The sequence below is a fragment of the Balaenoptera physalus genome, assembly GCF_965194825.1.
Source record: "Balaenoptera physalus genome assembly, chromosome: 8".
In the NCBI taxonomy this organism is placed as follows: domain Eukaryota; kingdom Metazoa; phylum Chordata; class Mammalia; order Artiodactyla; family Balaenopteridae; genus Balaenoptera; species Balaenoptera physalus.
Window position 1 is genome coordinate 62,459,100 of NC_138887.1, and position 18,748 is coordinate 62,477,847.

General features: G+C 41.3%; 2 protein-coding genes across 3 annotated transcripts in view; one reads left to right on the forward strand and one right to left on the reverse strand.

Annotated features, from left to right (window-relative positions):
* Positions 1 to 18,748, forward strand: part of COL28A1 (collagen type XXVIII alpha 1 chain) — a 145,155-nt gene that overhangs the window by 83,166 nt on the left and 43,241 nt on the right. Inside the window, 4 exon segments of the mRNA XM_082473923.1 lie at positions 1,554 to 1,622; positions 1,886 to 1,954; positions 13,516 to 13,584; positions 15,545 to 15,613. Of these exon segments, the coding sequence (XP_082330049.1) occupies positions 1,554 to 1,622; positions 1,886 to 1,954; positions 13,516 to 13,584; positions 15,545 to 15,613 (276 nt within the window).
* Positions 1 to 18,748, reverse strand: part of C1GALT1 (core 1 synthase, glycoprotein-N-acetylgalactosamine 3-beta-galactosyltransferase 1) — a 239,440-nt gene that overhangs the window by 51,899 nt on the left and 168,793 nt on the right. For both annotated transcript variants that reach the window (XR_014266424.1, XR_014266425.1), the window contains exon 9: positions 16,530 to 16,655. The gene's annotated coding sequence lies outside the window, so the exon portion shown is untranslated. The remainder of the gene's footprint in view (positions 1 to 16,529; positions 16,656 to 18,748) is intronic.

Below are 18,748 nucleotides of genomic sequence, written 5' to 3' on the forward strand. Positions count from 1 at the left end.
GACACAGGTTCGAGCCCTGGTCTGGGAAGATCCCACATGCCGCGGAGCAACTAAGCCCATGTGCCACAACTGCTGAGCCTGCGCGTCTGGAGCCTGTGCTCCGCAACAAGAGAGGCCGCGATAGTGAGAGGCCTGTGCATCGCGATGAAGAGTGGCCCCCACTTGCCGCAACTAGAGAAAGCCCTCGCACAGAAACGAAGACCCAACACAGATATAAATAAATAAATAAATAAATAAATAAATAAATAAGTGAAATTCAAAAAAAAAAAAAACGTGAACAGCTCTTTATCAAAATAATTGACGTGTATTGACAAGGGCCATTGTAAGAGTTATGACAGCAACAGAACGGAGTGTGGTATAAATAGAAATGTTTTAAATATAAGTGTAGTAGACTTACAATTAATAAATCTTCTCTGGTAAGAGTCTTCCTCTTTTTTTCTTTTTCTCCATTTTAATTTAGCCAGAAATTTCTCCGAGTTCGATTTGTACAGAGAACTCTAATGTTCAAAAGGCAACAATTCTCCTTCCCTGTCCTCTATATAGGAGGTCAGTAGTTGCTACTAAAAGTTTGTGATGGGACTTCCCTGGTGGTGCAGTGGTTAGGAATCCGCCTGCCAATGCAGGGGACACGGGTTCGAGCCCTGGTCTGGGAAGATCCCACATGCCACGGAGCAACTAAGCCCGTGTGCCACAACTACTGAGCCTGTGCTCTAGAGCCCACGAGCCACAACTACTGAGCCCGCATGCCACAACTACTGAATCCCCCGCACCTAGAGCCCGTGCTCTGCAGCAAGAGAAGCCACCGCAATGAGAAGCCCGCGCACCACAACAAAGAGTAGCCCTCACTCGCCGCAACTAGAGAAAGCCCGCGTGCAGCAACGAGACCCAATGCAGCCAATAAATAAATTAATTAAATAATTAAAAAAAAAAAAAAAAAGTTTGTGATGCCCAAGGTCATCACGGTAAAGCAGTATTTATAACTTTTTCCTAGGTCTCAGGATATAAACCACAAACTCTATGTCCTATTCTTTTATAAAGTGTTCTTTAAAGATTAATCTGTTTTTAATTTTTATTTGAGCTTATTTATTCCTCACCTAATTTGGGCCCCACTGAGGAAGATAATAGATGTAACATAATAATAGGTAACCTACAGTATCTTATTTTATACTTAAACTTTTACTACATATTCTTCTCTACTCTTCTCACATGATACTTACTAAATTTTCTCATTTTATACTTCCTGATTTATGATGCATTAAAAATTGGTAATTTTTAAAATTAAAATATCAGCAACTAGCCCTTTTCTAATGCCCATGAAGTGTGTTTCCTATAGAGGACTTTGTAATGGTTCATATATATTCCCTACACTCATTCCATGGGTAAGACTTATGAGGAGATAAGGAGTTGCCATATTTCCTTCTAAAATTGTTCAAACCATTCCTTTGCACTTATCAAATCCACCTTTGGCATGTTGAGTTGGTTTCGTGCTTAAGTTTTGCCAGGTGTTTCATAGTTTAGTCTTATGACATCTCCTGGTGTTGGAATTTACCCAGGGTGCCCAAGGCCCTCGGGGACCAGTGGGTGCTCCAGGACTCAAAGGTGACAGCTATCCTGGTGTTGCTGTAAGTGTGGACATTGCTTTTATTTCCTTCCTTCCTCCGTCCCTCTTTTCCTCCTTTCCTCCTTCCTCCCTTCCCTTTCCTTCCCTTCCTTTCATCCCTCCCCCTCTCCTTTCCTCCCTCTCTCTCTCTCCCTTCCTCCCTTTTCTTTTCTTTTTTTTCTTTCTCCCTCCTTCCTTTCCTTTCCTGTCCTCCCTTCCTTCCTTCCTTCCTGAACACTGCACACAACAAGGTTGCTCCCTCTCCCCCTTATTATGTCATCTCAGGGCCCTCAAGGATTACCAGGACCCCCTGGACCAAGGGGTTTACGTGGAGTGGGAGACACTGGAGCAAAGGTAAGACTTTAAAGTAGGTAACAGTAGCTTTTAAAAATGTACCCTTAGTTTGGTAAAGGTGAAAATCTTTATCAGACATGATAGAAGAGGAGAAGCATCTACAGAATTGATCAAGTTATTTTTCCTCATCTGTGGACTTCCTGGGCCTTGTACTCACTTGAACATGTAGATTAACTTTATGGTTTTTGGTAGCAACCCTCACATTCCTTTGCTGCCTGGTCTTCCTGTACCAAGAACAGACTTTGGTTCAGATCCCTCCCCTCTCTGGCCACGCCCCTGCCTAAGTGCTCTCATTCAATACCATGGCTTTAACCACTATCTGCACACTGATGGCCTCCAGGTTTCTATCTTCCCTCCTCTAAGCCCTGCTTTCACACGTCTAGTTTCTTACCGTACATCTCCTCCGAGATTTCTCACAGACAACTCTAACCTAACAACCAAAATAAAGCCTTTGATTTTCACTCCATAAGCCTGGAAATGGTGCTACCAAGCACCCTTTGCTCCTGCCATGATACCTGAGTCATTCTTGGTCCTTCCTTTCCCTCTCTTCCCTCCCCGCGTAGCCCTATGGTAAATCCCATCAGTTCTACCTTCAAGATATATCTTGCTTCTGGCTGCTTTTCTCCTGCTGCTTCCATCAGGCAGCCCACCATTATCTCTCACCTGGGCTATTCAAACCTCTTCACTGGTCTTCCCTCTTCCACCTCTGCCCTTCTATTACCTAGCAGGCAAATTGATCTTTTAAAACCATAAATCAGATCACATCTCTTTCCTTCTCAAAAAAACTCTCTAATGGCTTCTCTTTGTACAGAGAACAAACTCCAAGCACTTTCCATGGCCTCCGGGGCCCTTCACAACTTGGCTGCCACTCCCGCCCCTTGCTCCCTTGCTGCCCACCTCTGGCCACACTGGCCTGCCCTCCTTCAGCTCATTCCTGCTTCCAGACCTTGGCTTTGTCAGGATAGCTCCTTCTTCAGGTCTCAAATCTTGCCTCCCTGTCCTCCATACAAAAGGCAATCCTCTCCCCACCCCCATCGCTGTCACGTCCCCCAGTGTGTTTCCTCCATAGCACGCAGCATTTCTGAAATCATCTTGCTTATTTACTGCTCTGCATACTTCACAAGAGTATAAATTTTCCTGCAGGCCGGCTCTTTGTCATACTAAATTCTTGGTACCAGAACTAGATGTGCTACCCAGTAGGAACTCTATAACATGTTGAATGAATGGAAAATGAATAATCAGTGTTACCCTACAGAGTGAAATTCTCCTTAGAAATATACCTACTCACTTAGTTTTTCAAATGCTTCCAGGTCATTAGAGAAAGAGGTTGTAAGGGCCTAATGTCAACTTTTTGTCTTGAGCTTTTGGCCTCTGCCCCAGCATTTGGGAGTGTTGACACCTTGATACTGCTTCTGTACAGTGGGGCAAGTACCCTTTTGGCCTCTCCCAGGTAGAATGAAAGACTGGAGACCGATGGCACTCAATTCATCTCTAAAGGAGATCTTGATTCCTGCCCATCTCTGTGTGTTAGGGTAATCAGGAAAGTCAGGGAGACGTGTCTAAAAGTGCTGAGTAGGCTGTGCTGAGGACAGACACCCTAGGTGCTTTTGTCAAGGTTCTGGCTTGTCTGACTCAGGACTGAATCTGATCCTCATTTGAGTTTGCGTATTGAAATATTCTTTATCTATATTTATTCTTTAAGGCAAAGTATCTGTCAAAATGTTAAAATTTAAAAATAGAAAGAGGAACTTCAATATGTAAACCGCATTACTTTCTGCTGAGCAAAACATTGGTAAAAACTTTTGTTTTTACACTAAACATTCCTTTAGTTATGGAACTAGAAGCTTATTCCTATTCAAAATAAGGCATGTGTTAAATATACTGGAATGCATTTGTATTCCAATGGAAGCATGTAACCATTTACATTTCCACAGAGTAGATTATTATAAATATTTTATATAAGTATACATTGTATTATATTAAATTATACCATTGCGTTACTGCTTTACATTTAGCAGTAATAATAAAGACGGGCACTGAAGCACAGATAGTGAGCACTTAAAAATTTGACTCTTGTGCATGTTCCACCATGTCAGGTTATTTAACATGCAGACTAAACATTTACTAAATGAGTTCATTTATCATTTCCCTCTAAAAGTCACTTGTATTTTTTTCATACACATTTTAAGGGGAAAAATCACAGGAAAAAAAAAATGTTCTTTCAAAATTTTATCCTGCCTATTTTCTGTTGTTGTTAACAGCATGTTGCCAGAAGATGTCTTAAGTGAAACTCACATTCCCTCTGCTAACTCACACAGGAGGCTGAGTGGAAGCAGTAGCCTCCAGCCCACGTGTACTGAGGGGAGATGGGAACACAGGCGAGGACCTGCCTCCAGCCCGCTGCCTTCTCCTTCTCTCTGTCGCCCGTTACTGTGGATGCTGGGAAAATGCATTACCCTGGCCCTCTCTAGCCCTGGAAGGAGATGTCTAGAGTGCAAGCTAGGGCTTCCCTGGTGGCGCAGTGGTTGAGAATCTGCCTGCCAATGCAGGGGACACGGGTTCGAGCCCTGGTCTGGGAAGATCCCACATGCCGCGGAGCAACTGGGCCCGTGAGCCACAGCTACTGAGCCTGCGCGTCTGGAGCCTCTGCTCCGCAACAAGAGAGGCCGCGATAGTGAGAAGCCCGCGCACCGCGATGAAGAGTGGCCCCCACTTGCCGCAACTGGAGAAAGCCCTCGCACAGAAACGAAGACCGAACACAGCCAAAAATAAAAATAATAAATAAATAATAAATAAAATATTTAAAAAAAAAAAAAAAAAAGAGTGCAAGCTAGTCTTAGAATCAAAGAACCTGTGGATCATGAACTTGAAAATAAAGGCAATTCCAAAAGCAAACACCAGCTTTTAATAACTTTCAGAATCACCTCTCTTCTTTTATAGAAGGCTTAGAGACTTTATGGGTCCTTTTTCATTTTTTTTTCCTGAAGAAAACTTTTGGACACACACACACAAGCACACACAGCCCAACAGAAGCTGGTAAAGAAAGGGAAATATTTGGAAAAGTCTAATTCCACTTAACTTTGTCCTTTTGGTTTGGTAAAGTGGAGGTGAGACTCTCAAAAAACCTAAGGTTGCCAATGGTAGCAAAAGCACAGGACTCAAATGTGTGCAAAATTCCTCTCCTTCCATTTTTCCTTAAAATGGCAGAGAAATTGTAAGTGCATGGAAATGTGTGGGTTTGTGTGCATGCACACGCATGTGTGTGTAATTGTATAGACATATATATCAGACATGTTTCTTATTTAAATTCTGTGTTGTCACCTTAAAATGTTGGCCTTAGGGCATTAACTTACAAAACAAATGTGTTTTGAAATGAGGAAACCGTTAAGGTTGACGATTAATTTATGGTGGGTTTTGCGATATTTAGTTAAGGTCACATGTGTTTAGCATTTGACACAGACATTAGAATCAAAGCTTCTATGTTTCAAAACATATAAAAAGCAGTCCCTGACATCTTGCACCCTTGTGGCACTCCATGGCTTTTTTCCAAGTGGAAGAATTCCATTATGACATCAGTGGTTATAGTACTACTCTATACACTTCCCTTGAATGAATGTAATCCAAATTTTGACAAGGGCTTCTGAGAGATTTCTAAAATTCTTGTAAAAACTACAATTTCCAAGGAGATAGTAGATACAGTTTTAAAATCCACTTTTTTTTTTTTTTTTTTTTTAGTTTTTTGGCCGCACCGCAAGGCATGCGGGGTCTTAGTTCCCTGACCAGGGATGGAACCCATGCCCCCTGCAGGGGAAGTGTGGAGTCTTAACCACTGGACCACCAGGGAAGTCCCTAAAATCTACTTTGGAAACATGCCAGAAAGAGGAACTGACAATTCGGGGTCTTTTTGCTAAGTTGGAAGCGCTCATCCAGTTCCCTGAACCCTAGACCCAAATTGTCTGCACGATGGTGGGGAGGGCAAGCTCAAAGATTCTACCTAACACCGCTGCCATTTCTCTACTGGGCCCAGAAAGACTAGAAGGACCCTTTGTGATTTGGGGACCATCATTATATAAATCTTATCTCCCTTTGAGAAGCCCAGATAATTCTTTGCTTCCGTAGTTTCACCCCCATAGGCTAGTGACTCACCCCAGGGCTGATTCACTGACATCTCTGAGGGTGAGAGTTTGTTCTTGGTCTCCTGGAAGAGGACCACAAGGAGTGGCTCTCCTGAGCTCCGGAAGGGCAGGAGCATCTTGCCAGGCACCTCTCTCAGCTCTTTCAGCCCCCATCAGTGTGCTAGTTCATCACAGAGAAAGCCAAGGCCTTCCCCAAAGCTTTGGGGCAGTTGAGCTTAGGCCAATTCTTGAAAAGAGGAACCTTAACCTGGCTTTGGAGCCCTCAAGGGACCTTTTAACCATAAAGTGGTTGGAATAAAGTCTGGGCAGAAAAGGCTTGTTGGGTTGTTGTTGTTGTTATCATGATTGTATATGACCTAAATATTATATGTTACCTAAATATTTCCAGAAGCTCATGGCATTTTTAACAACTCTCTTATTTTATAGATAAGGAAATCAAGAGCCAGAGAGGTTGAGCAACTTGTCCCTTTACAATATAAACAGTGTTGATACTATATTGTGTTGAGTGTGAGAGGGAGTCTATAAATATGGATGAATGAATGAAAAACTAAGTGCATGAATAAATCAGAGCAGGTAGAATGACTTGTCCTGATCTACAGATGCTCAGTCTTCAATACTGTCCATTTTCCAACTACCTCGGCACTGTTTAGTGTACAGTTAGATTGTTTCTCTTTCCATTCTAGTTTTTCCATTGTCAAAACAAATTATGTAAACATTAAGCAGAAGCATAAACCTAAAACCCAAAGAGTTAAACATTTTCCAAAAGCTTTAAATGTTTGAATATTATAAATACATGCTTTATTTGACAAAGGTGACCCAAATTCATAAATTAAAATGGAAGTCTAAAAAAAAAAAAAAAAAAAAAAAGGAAGTCTATGTGAAATTCCACTGAGTATCATTATTCTAAAAATGTTCCCAGCATCTGAATCGCCCCTCTGTTCTCTGCAATGGCTCACATATGTGCACACCACCAAGAGGCAGTGGTGGAACAGAGGAGCGATTCACGCAGAGATGCATTAGGAATTTGTGGATTCCACTGGCGGACATGGACTGGACAAGGAACTCCATTTTGAACTGTGTCTGACAAGGAGGGCTGGCCTAGGATACAGACTTAATGCTAGTAAAGTTGAGGGTCCATGATTCCAAATTGGAGTTGAAGAAACCCACCTTTTATAATATGACTGCAAAATTGCTACAGGAAGGACAATCAGCTTGAAAAGAGGACTAATTAAAGCCAGAGCCATATCAAGTTTAAATACCAGGCAACTGGACCTTCAGATGCCAGAAAAGGTCACTTGACTAGGTGACTTTTCAAGGTTACTCCCCAATTCAGTTCCATGCGTGATCTCTGAAATCAGAGCTGGAATGTAGTCTACCTTATAATTTTCAGTATTGCTTTCATTTCTCCTTGCTGTTTTCCTAGCTCTGCATTTCTCTTCCCCGGAGTACATACATACCTTCCCTTCACCCTTAAGGATGCACACTAAATCCTTTTATCATTCAACATCCACGTCACCATCAACACATTTTTATTTTTAATCATGCAGACTGGAGGAACTTTCCCCCAGTGGAAAATTATATTGAATATCCATACAAGAGAGCCTTCTCTTCTCCCTGACATTAAGGGCGCTGTCAACGTTTCTATTTTTGAGGTTTCTAACTCAACTAAATAAGAAAGAGTGTCCCTTTCCAGTGAGATTCTTGGTACAGGAGAATCATTTGCTCATCTTTGATGAGTTGATTTTGAGAAAAGGAAGAAGCAATCAACAACAAATCCTCCCAAATCCTAAAGCAAGTTTTTAAGTTATCATTTAAGATACTGTTGCTTTGGGGTAAATATTAAAGTTCTAGGAGAGAAATTGATTTGAAGAATTGAAATTATTTTAAATATTTTGAAATTTAAAGCTGGGAAAATACACTAAAGGAAATGTTATAGTGACTTGAGTTTTGGTTTTCTGGCACCTTCTTGTTTCCCCATCCCCCTGAGAAGTGTGCTGGTAATTGTTACTGTCTCCCTTTTCATCTTAAAGGGTGTCAGTGAAAAGCAACTGAGTTGTATGACAATGGCCAGTCTATAGTTAATACACATTATCAATATCTGGGTTGTCTGTCCATAAGCTTAGAAGAAGGCCTCTAAAATTTTCATTGACATCCTGGCAACCACAATTGAGGTATTCAGGAGTCACCAAACCGTTACATATACTCATTACATAATTCATTCCAGAGCGGTGCTTATATTTGTGGTAGTTGGAGCCTTAGTAGTTATACCTTAATTTTATTTAAAAGCCAGAAAGAAACATTAAGCAACTGCTAATCATCACTTTGACTTCTTCTACCTTATTTTAAAACTCAGTCATTCCTTGGTTTCATCATTTAGTGGACTCTTCAGAGTAACATTTTTTGGGGGAAATCCTCGAGAGGCTAATTCTTTTCACAGTGAATTCAATTTGTTTTTTATTGTCCCAAAGTAGAAAAGCATGAAATCACTTTTAGAACAACTGTAACCTGCTTCCACAGCCCTCTCATAGAGTGACAGAGACTTAACTGGCACAAACAAAGGGAGAAACGGTGATTAAAGCTTTATTAATATATGTAGGGGGAGAAAGTCTAACGGGCTGTCTTGTCTCTAAGAGTACTATCTTCTCAAATATTATACTTAAATCTTATAAAACATAAAAGGGGGTCTTCCCTGGTGGCGCAGTGGTTGAGAATCTGCCTGCCAATGCAGGGGACACAGGTTTGAGCCCTGGTCTGGGAAGATCCCACATGCCACGGAGCAACTAGGCCCGTGAGCCACAGTTACTGAGCCTGCGCGTCTGGAGCCTGTGCTCCGCAACAAGAGAGGCCACGATAGTGAGAGGCCCGCGCACCGCGATGAAGAGTGGCCCCCGCTTGCCACAACTAGGGAAAGCCCTCGCACAGAAACGAAGACTCAACACAGCCAAAAATAAATAAATAAATTAATTAATGAAAAAAAAAACATAAAATGTATAACAAACTATTTCCTTATCACTGGTCCACTTGAAACCTTTACCACTTATTAGCTCTGTAACCTCAGCAAGTCATTTAATCTCCCTCAGACTTAGCCTCCTCATCTGTGGCTTGGGATAATAAGCCTACATCAAAGGGTTATTCTGCGAAGTGAATGGAATAATGTCTACAAAACATTTTTATGAATTCTGACACACTAAAGAAGTAGTAGTAGTAGTAGTAGTAGTAGTAGTAGTAGTAGTAGTAGTAGTAGTAGTAGTAGTAGTAGTAGTAGTAGTAGTAGTAGTCGGGGTATGCATTACTATGCCAAATGAAGTATATTTGCAGTATGGATAAAAAGAGAGTAAGAATTTGTGTAGCTAGGAGATCTGGAATGAAACCAATTGAAACATCGGGGAAAACCACAAAACTGAGGAATGGCAATAGAGGCAAAGGGAAAGGGAAGCCTTAGACAGCTGGGTACTTGCGTAGGTTGTGTGGGCCTCTTGGGAATCTTACGATCAGGATGTTTTCTTTCTTCTTTTTGAGAGAGTGTGATTGACTCAATGTAGGAAAAGGACTTTCACAGCCACATAGCCATGGTCTTTGCATTAAATGGCAGCTGGAAACAAGTCTGGGGAGAAGTGATCATCTTGTATCTAGCTCCAGCCAACGCCAAGCTGGGAGACGGACTCTGGAGTCAGACCTGGGTTTGAATTGCTTCCAGCTGCATGGTTTTTGGCAAATCATGTATCCTCTTAGGCCTCAGTTTCCTTATGTATAAAATGCAGTAAGTTGATATTAAGAAGTTCAGATAAGATAATGGCTAAAATGTTCCTGCCACATGATAAAAAATAAATGTTAATTATGAGTTCTTTTATTAAAAATTAATTATAATCATTTTCATATAAACCAAAGCAAATATTTGCCAAAGAGAAAATGAATGCATGTGATAGTGCCTTTGCTTTCTTTTTCTTCTTTTCTTTCTTTTAAAATGTAAAATGTTCAATGAATGATTGGGCCATCATAAGATTATGTATGATTTTAATGAGGTTGAAACTAACCACACTGCAGGGTTATGGTCTAGGTAAAACCTTTACTGAATCATTTGCTAATTTCATATATGCAAGCACTGCAGAAAGTCCTAAACTTGGCCATTTTCTATGAAATTGAAAGGAGTATCTCCCATCCAGAATCCCTTTTGTGGGCCAAGAGGAAGCTGTAGGCAATCTAAATAGTAATTCTTTTTTTGAGGGAGTGGAGATGAGAGGGTAGGGGTAGGATTTATAAGACTTCTGGTCTTATGAAATTGATGGACAAAGTTAAAAATGGCAACTCCAGAATTTGCTTTCAGGTCTTTTCATTATCTCCTAATGCAAGGGCTCCCTCTGCAGGCTCCAATAACCTTAGATCCTGCGTGGGAAGCAAAGTCCAGCTATGCAAGTACCTGTTGTAAAATCCTATTTGTGAATGTCACTCTATCCACAGACAATAAAACTACATATCTGAAAATATCATAGTAAATGCACCTCTTAGGTACCATTGGTGCTGCACTGTAGCACAACCAGAGTTATCAAGGGATGAAATGAGTCCTGACCACGGTCCTCTTGTGCTCATTCACCTTGTTGTGGTCTAGCATGGATGCATGGCCCATGGAACAAAAGACACTATACATTTTCAAGAACCCACCGTAGTGGAGGGACACTATCTGTGTGGACTTACACAGCTCATTAAGGGCTTGATATTCCCACCTACTGAAAAGTATGGTCCATAAACACCAAGGAACCACCCTAAAACCTGTTACTGACCAACTCTAACACTTGCAGAATGTGTTAAGATAAGTCTTGTTTTAAAGGCTATCAGATTCATAAAAGCATATATCAGGTTATATTTACATAGCTCAAGAGATTACAAAAGACAACTCTGATAGGTAAAACATAGTTATATGTCAACAATTACATAGAAAAGGATGGATAGCTTGTTTGAAGTAGACACTGCAGTACCACAGTTGACATGGATCACACCCTTAAAGCTCACTGGCCAAGGTTCAAATATACAGAGGGCAATAAGGTGTCCACAGAGGCAGCTATTCTATTGCATTTAGCCTTTACACACTCCTGAAGGGTGACGGTTGGGGGAACTGAATAAGACAGAAAATGGAGCAAGTGTGTGAAACAGTAAGGTATAATTGGAGACCCTCACCTGGTGAATTTATAGATACTCCTTTTAAAGGTACCTCAGAAGTACACAAGAAAGAGGAGATAATAGAAATGTATATAATATAGGACAAGTTCATGTTCTCTACTTGGAACTCTTGACGATAGGAGTGATCATTTAAGCTGGGAGAAACTTGCGGTCACTAAAAGTTGGCAGTCAGAAGGAGAGAGGTGTTAAAGAGATAATTAGTACCTGTGGTCTCAAAAGCAGCTAGCTATTAAGTGGAAGAGATGGATAGAGAAAACCAGAATCATAACAGTGGCCTGCAAGCAAAAGGGAATACATAATTATGAAGTAGAGATTAAAATAATTAACTCAGTAATAAAGTTTAAAGGTTTCCCCCATTTTTAAAGGTCTTGTTATCTCTAGAAGTATTTTAGGGTTTGGAAGTAGAAAGCAAAGCTAAATAAAAGGTGGGATTTTTCTACATAAACAATTTAATCATTTCTTATCATTTATGATTTTTGCACTGTTGAAAGCTATTGATATAAGCTACTTAGCTCCTAACAGGACATGGACAAAACAGAACCTAGGCCTAAGAGCTTGGGAGTCTAGGTTCAAAGCTTGGTTCTGGCCTTTTTTTTTCTTTATGACTTTATTGAGGCATATTTTACTTATCATAGAATTCACCTATTTTAAGTGTAGAATTCAATGATTTTTTTCTAGTACATTTACCACGTTGTACAGCCATCATCACAAATCAGTTTTAGGACATTTTCATCCCCCCAACAAGGTCCCTCGTGCCCATTTACAGTTAATCCCCCTTCTTAGTTTCTATTCCTGGCCCCAGGCAACCAATGACTTACTTTCTGTCTCTATCGATTTGCCTTTTCTGGACATTTCATGTACATGGACTCAACAATATGTAGTCTCAAATATTTGATTTCTTTCATTAAGAATAGTTTTTGAGGTTCATCCATGTTGTAGCATGTAGCTATAGTTCATTCCTTTTTATTGCTGAATATACCACATTTTGTCTATCCATTTAGCGGCTGATGGACATTTTGGTTGTTCCCAGTTTTGGGCTATTATGAATAATTCTGCTAAGAGCATTCATATGTAAGTCTCTGTGGGGACATATGTTTTCATTTTCTTTGGGTGTATACCTAGGAGTGAAATTACTTGATCAAATGGTAAAATTATGTTGAACTTTTTAAGAAACTGCCAAACTGTTTTCCAAAGTGGCTGTACCAGCAACACACAAGGGTTCCTATTTCTCCACATCCTCCTAGCCCTGTCTCTCAATAGCTGTGCAGCTTTGGGCAAACTTTAGTCCCCTCTGTAAAAAACCAGGTGGGGTGGGGAGTTGAGATTTACCAAGCACCTGCTCTGTGCTAGACATGGTGGCAGAAGCATGGCATTCTTTGTCTGCCTCCACTGTCATCTCCATGAAAGGTCGATATGATTTTCTATGTATCTGATGAATTTACAGAGGTTCAGAGAAGTTAGGTAAGTTAGTCATTGTCATACAGGATTCTTGTGAATACTAAATTATATCAAGTCTCATATATGAACATGCAGAGCACAGTGTTGGGGACACAGAAGGTGGTTAATAAAGAGATTTTCATTTCTCTGCTTCTTCCCATCATTCCCATCTCAAATAGGTCTAACCACAGGGCCTGACCCACGCCAGTCAGGCCCCACCACCTTTCTGGTGATAGTTGCCTATTATGAAACTGTCATGCATTGGTGAATCTAAAAGCCTTTAGAGAACCCACCCCGCAGTCATAACCACTCTAGGGGCAGGAGTATCCTAAAGCCAATCCCTAACCCAAGTCGCATAAAAACATGAGAGCAACCAGTTCAGGAGAGGGCTATATCTTTTAACGCTTGTTTTTTATTCTTGTCTCTTCTTTCTCCCTCTCTTCACAATGGCAGTAATTACTTTTCCAAATTCCTGAGAAGGGAGTTCCGAAAAGTATATATTAAGGTTGCCAAGAATTTAATGGACTTTATTGCTCTGAAATGAACCCGTATCAGTTGGCTTGATAAATGGCAATAAGAAATGAAAACAAAGAGGGATAACACTCCCTTGACCAAGTATAGAAAAGTGAGATGGAAGAAAAGGGCTCAATTATCATCTTAGTCAAATTCAAGGGTTTGGGATTTTAAAATATATTTCTGAATATGAAAATTCATATGAAATGTTTTAATATGAAATATGAAATTTTATATGAAATATTATACAACATAAAGGTTTTTTTAATCAATAACTTGTCATTCATTGTGTCTTTTCAGGGAGAGCCTGGTGTCAGAGGCCCTCCAGGCCTCCCTGGGCCTCGGGGCATAGGAGCCCAAGGGCCAAAGGTGAGTCCGCAGGTCTGTGCTCTGGGTGAGGGTCAGGTACCACCCATGACGATGCATAGGAAGTGCTCATTCTGATGCTGACTTAGCTTTTTCTTGATTGTTGATGAAGAGTCTTATTTTCTCATATCACGTGAACTTTCAGTAAAATAGAACATTTAGGTTTATAAAGCCATTCGCTTCCCCCAAAGAAATTAGAAAGTTAATGTCTTTTTAAAAAGTGATTGCAAAGTGCTCAAAATATTCCCAGGTTCCTTAGAGGCTGTGCCATCATTCAGAAGCACGTGTTTACTTTGGCCAGAGGTGCCTCGGGTCGCCTTTTAACAGGACACCAGCTGATGGATCTATTGTGTGTGTGCACGTAGTCCACTGTGTCCCCAGTGCAAGGGCCTAATTTATTGTCCCCGTGGAACGTGAGAGGAACTTCCTTTGGCTCCCTTTGCTCTCACTTCTATTTCTCTTCCTTTTGTCGCCTCCAATTTGGTGATTATTTATCCTTTTATTCTTTTAATCCAGTGTTTCTCAATGAGGAAGATTTTGTCCTCCCCTCTCCACCCCAGGGGGACATCTGGCAGTGTCTGGAATCATTTTGGGTTGTTATGTCACATTGGGGAAGGAGTGCTACTGGCATCTAGTGGGTAGAACGCCAAGGATGCTGTCAAACAACACCTTACAATGCACAGGACAGCCTCCCATAATGAAGAATTATCCAGCTCAGAATGTTAATTATGCTGAGGTTGAGGAGCCCTGTTTCAATTGTTCATTCATTTGCTTAACAAATATTCCTTTGATTTGTTCAAAAAGGAAGGTAAAGAAGTATCAGGCATGTTCATAGGGAAAACAGGTTTCAGCGAGCCACCCATCACAAATTCAAATGTCAAACACGTATATTTACACCCAAAATGCACAGAAGTGAATTAGAATCCTATTATCAGAGAGGAAAGGGAAAGGGCTTTATGAGTCAAAGATTTGACTGAGGATCCTAGAATTACCAAGATTCTTAGTTTATCCATTTTTGTCCATCAACTCCATTTTGACAGTGGGCTATTTCTTAACCTTACAGATCCCTTTATATGGAAAAAAGATCCCTCCAAGATGTTAGTAGTTGTTATCACTGGGTGATGCAATGATGGGTCTATTTTTTTTCTTCATTGTCATTTTTATTTCTTTTTCTACTTTTTTTTTTCCAATGAGTTCCTCTTACAATCAGAAAAAAATAAAGCTTTTTTCCCATATTGGAAAGAAAAAGACTGACTTATACAGTAACTTTTATTAACTCAGGATTTCTCAAAGTTTGTTTCATCAAAATGTTAATTTGGGAACTTCTGGGATAAACAAAGTTAAACTAATCTTTCTATTGTGGGACTTCTTAGAGGCTTTAATATATTCATACTGTGGTGTACAACATTTTCCAATCTTATTTGATCACATAAGTCTTTCCTCAAGAAACATGGGGTCAACTTAAGCTGTAAGGAACATATACTTGGAAATGACACACATTTTGCTTCATTTACATATTTTCTTAAAAATTCAACTCTGATCCACATCAATAGCTGCTGAATCTTTAACTGCAACCCCTGTGAATTAATACGCCATATTGAAATGGAGTAACACAGTAAAGTCTACATAGAATTATGTGTGAATGGTCTTCGAACCCCTGGTGTTCTAGGGGTTGACGGTAGAGCAGCTTGGAGGAGCCCAAGCAGACGAGGCTACGGGTCCAATGCTTCTGCTTACGCCAAGCAGCTCTGCCTTATCTCTTTACAGCTGGATTACATGTAAAATTTTTGCAAAGGATTCTTTGGCTTAAAATTTTTGTGAAAACACTACTTTATATCAATATGGGCAGTGTGGATGTAGGTCTTCATCAGACTGAAGTGAGAATGTAGCTGAGAGCAGTAGTCTGTGGTTTCTCTCTAAATCTCCTTAACCTTCTCTCCGATTTCTCTCTATCTTCTAACAGGGTGATACTGGGCAGAAAGGCTTGTCTGGCCCTCCTGGCCCCCCTGGCTATGGATTACAAGGAATCAAAGTAAGTGAACAGGAGTGTGCCAGGGTCGCCTCTCAATTCACTAGGGCGATGGGGAGAAGAGGTTGTGGATAATACAAAATACGAGTATTACGAAATGGACTTAATGTAAGCTTAGCAGTTTTCAGAGGCATCATCCAAAAGTGGAAACATGGTGTAAGTCCAATAGCTTCACAAACGCTAAACATTACCTAAGTAGCTTGGAGAAAAATTGAACGGGTACAGTGGTTTACTGTTACGCCAGTTTCTGAGCTGAATGGAGAGTCTTTGCCCCACCACATGTGCTCTGTCTCCCTTAGCTTCCTCACCTGTAGCCTCCGTTCTTTGCCCAAGGCTTCCCAAGTTCCCAGTTTTAGCTCACAATGGACTCACCCGGGGAGCTTTTGAATAATGCTGCTGCCCTACCCCAGAAGAAGGAAAGCTGAATCTCTGGGGGTAGAGCTTGAGTACCGTGGGTATAAAAGCCCCCCACACGATTCTCCTGAGCATCCAGGTGAGAACGCTGACTCTGTGCTACCTGAGTTCACAACCACCCATTCTGCTTGATTTCTGTCTCAGCCACGACAAGCCCATCTATCAAGATGGGACTCCCAGGGTCTCCCCTGTCTCAGTAGACAAAATTTGGCATCTACAGTCTGCTGTGTAATTTCAAACAATTCCCTCTTCTACTTCTAATATGGTTTATTTATTTTTTGTTTTGTTACTGGCTCCCTCTCATTCTATTTGTTTCCCCCCAAATAAACTTCTATGGTTAAGCTTCAAAAATAATTTCCTCCTGGCTAATTGGTATTGGCTCTAAAAAAGTGGAAGCATTCAAAATAAACTCTTTTTCAGATAGCAGAATTTCTTAGTAAGCAGGAGACAGTAGGAGCTGAAGATAATAAATGTGAAAATGCTGTGTTGAAATTAAACCACCTACCTGTGTTAAGAGTGCGCTTTGTCAAGAGCAAAACTCATTGAATCTGTGATCAATCTTCCAATCTATCACGCAGAGTCTAGGGCTTCCACTGCAGGTCTTTTACATAACAGTTGTTCATCTTTCAGGCTGAGTATCAAAGAAAAGGGCAGTTAATACTGCTGATAGTGAACAAGCACAGGAAAATACAGCAAAAACCTGCTTCCTTGTAACAGCATCTTTCGTACTTAATCTTTCAATTCTACAGTTAAAAGATAGTTTTGTATTTATAAGTTTGCTTTAGCAATGAACCCATAATAGACCACTGGCTGGTCACCAAGCTCAGTTCACATGTGCTGTGTGTTCATTATCACTACCTAGTTAAATCCTGTGCCAGTTTTCTCCCTTTGTTATCTGGGAAGTATTTCCTTATTTACATAGGGGCCTCTTGGGCTGCACTTAATTAATCCTTACCAACTCTGCCCTTCCTTATGCCCTCCAGGTTATGCCATGTTCAAAGTCCCTCTTAAGTGAAACTATGGTGGGAAATCTACCATAATAAGGAAAGAACCAAAATGAAAACTGCCACGTATCCAGTCCTATCAGAAATGAGATAACCTTTCCTCCACCGAGGGTAGTGGCCCGATGTTACTGGGCAGTGAGCCTTGACCATACTGCCTCACAAAACCTCTCCAGACATCCTGGCATCCTGTTGGCAACAGGGCAGAAGTATTTCCCTTAGGATGCCTACCTCGTTGGTCTGACCCTGGCTTGTACCATCACTGCAAAAGGGAGGGAACTGAAAAATCGAATTGGTGGTGTTCCTCCGAGTCATTTTAACACTACATATTTAGTGAAATTTCATTTCTTATGTTCATTTGTTGAAATTATTTCACACCCCTTTCTAAAATCCATTTGAATCAGTGAAACTTGCTTTAATTGCTATGTCTGTTGGTGAGACTTTGATGGACGCCCTTGTTGTTAACCTTTAACATCAGGGCCCGACTTGTACCCCGTCTCTCTATGCCATCCCAACCATGGGGAAAATAAGGGCTTGGGCTGCAATCACAGAAGTGATTTGCTCTAGCACTGACCTAACTTCATTGCTAGAATATTGACTTTTCAGTCAGTTATCCATTCAGCCAACCAACCGACCGACCAACCAACAAACCAACCAATACTGACTGAGCACCACCTATGTCAGGGAAATAGGCTAAGTGCATCATAAAACAATGAGTAAAAAGATGTGAATTCTGTCCTCATGGGGTTAGACATAAAATAATCACTTTTTGAGCTTCAGAGCGTATGGAGGGGTGGCACGGTGAAATGAATTGGGTTACAGGGGTAGGCAAGAGCCCTGTAGGGTCCTGTAGGCCACGGTAATGAGTGGTCTTAATCCTAAGGGCAACTGAAAGAGCAGGGTGACATGATCTGGCAGGTATTTAGACAAGACTTGCCATTGCTCTGCGGTCCCCACTGTGGCCCAGCTGCTCCATGCTGCAGAGGAGCTCCAGCTCCTCCAGGGGCCTCAGTGCTTTTTCTCAACCACACGTGTCTACTGATTGTATGGATGAATGCAAGACTGTGGCTCTTTTGTCCCAAGGTGGCCTTGGCCTTTCGGGTTCACAGCATAGGTCAGGAGGTTACATGATGCCACCATCTTGTCCCACGTGAGCCTCCAGCACTGACCATTTTCCCTAGATATGCCAGTAATCCTCAGATTAAGTCAGGAGGGAGAAGGGGTGGGGCTTGGTCTTGAGGGATTGCTTGACGTGTCAACTAGCCCTTGAAGGGCCAAGAGAGATGGAAAGAGAGGATGGGCCATCCAGGTTAAAAAGCCAAGTACGAGGACAGACAGAAATGGCTTCTCCCCCCACCCCGCCTCTTCATTTCTACTCAGGAGCTGTGCCTGTTTTCCTCTCTCCGTCTTTGTTCAAGTCAGTTCCTGTGGCCTGATCAGCCCTGACATTCTCAGAGGATCAGGAGGTCCTTATAAGAATAGGATTCCTGATGGCCCTCCATTACCTTAGGAGTTTCTGAAGCAGATGTGTGGACTGGACTATGCTTCCTGCTACGCCTAAACCCTTCATTCATCACAAAAACGAGCTTCCATGCCACTGGCTTCCATTCTCTGCTTAGGCCTGAACATGACTGATCTCTTACTGGCTGAGGAAACGCTCCCTGTGTTTAGGCTGTGGCAAAGGATGGGCTGACTGATATTTCAGACCTCGCCAGTTTGTTAT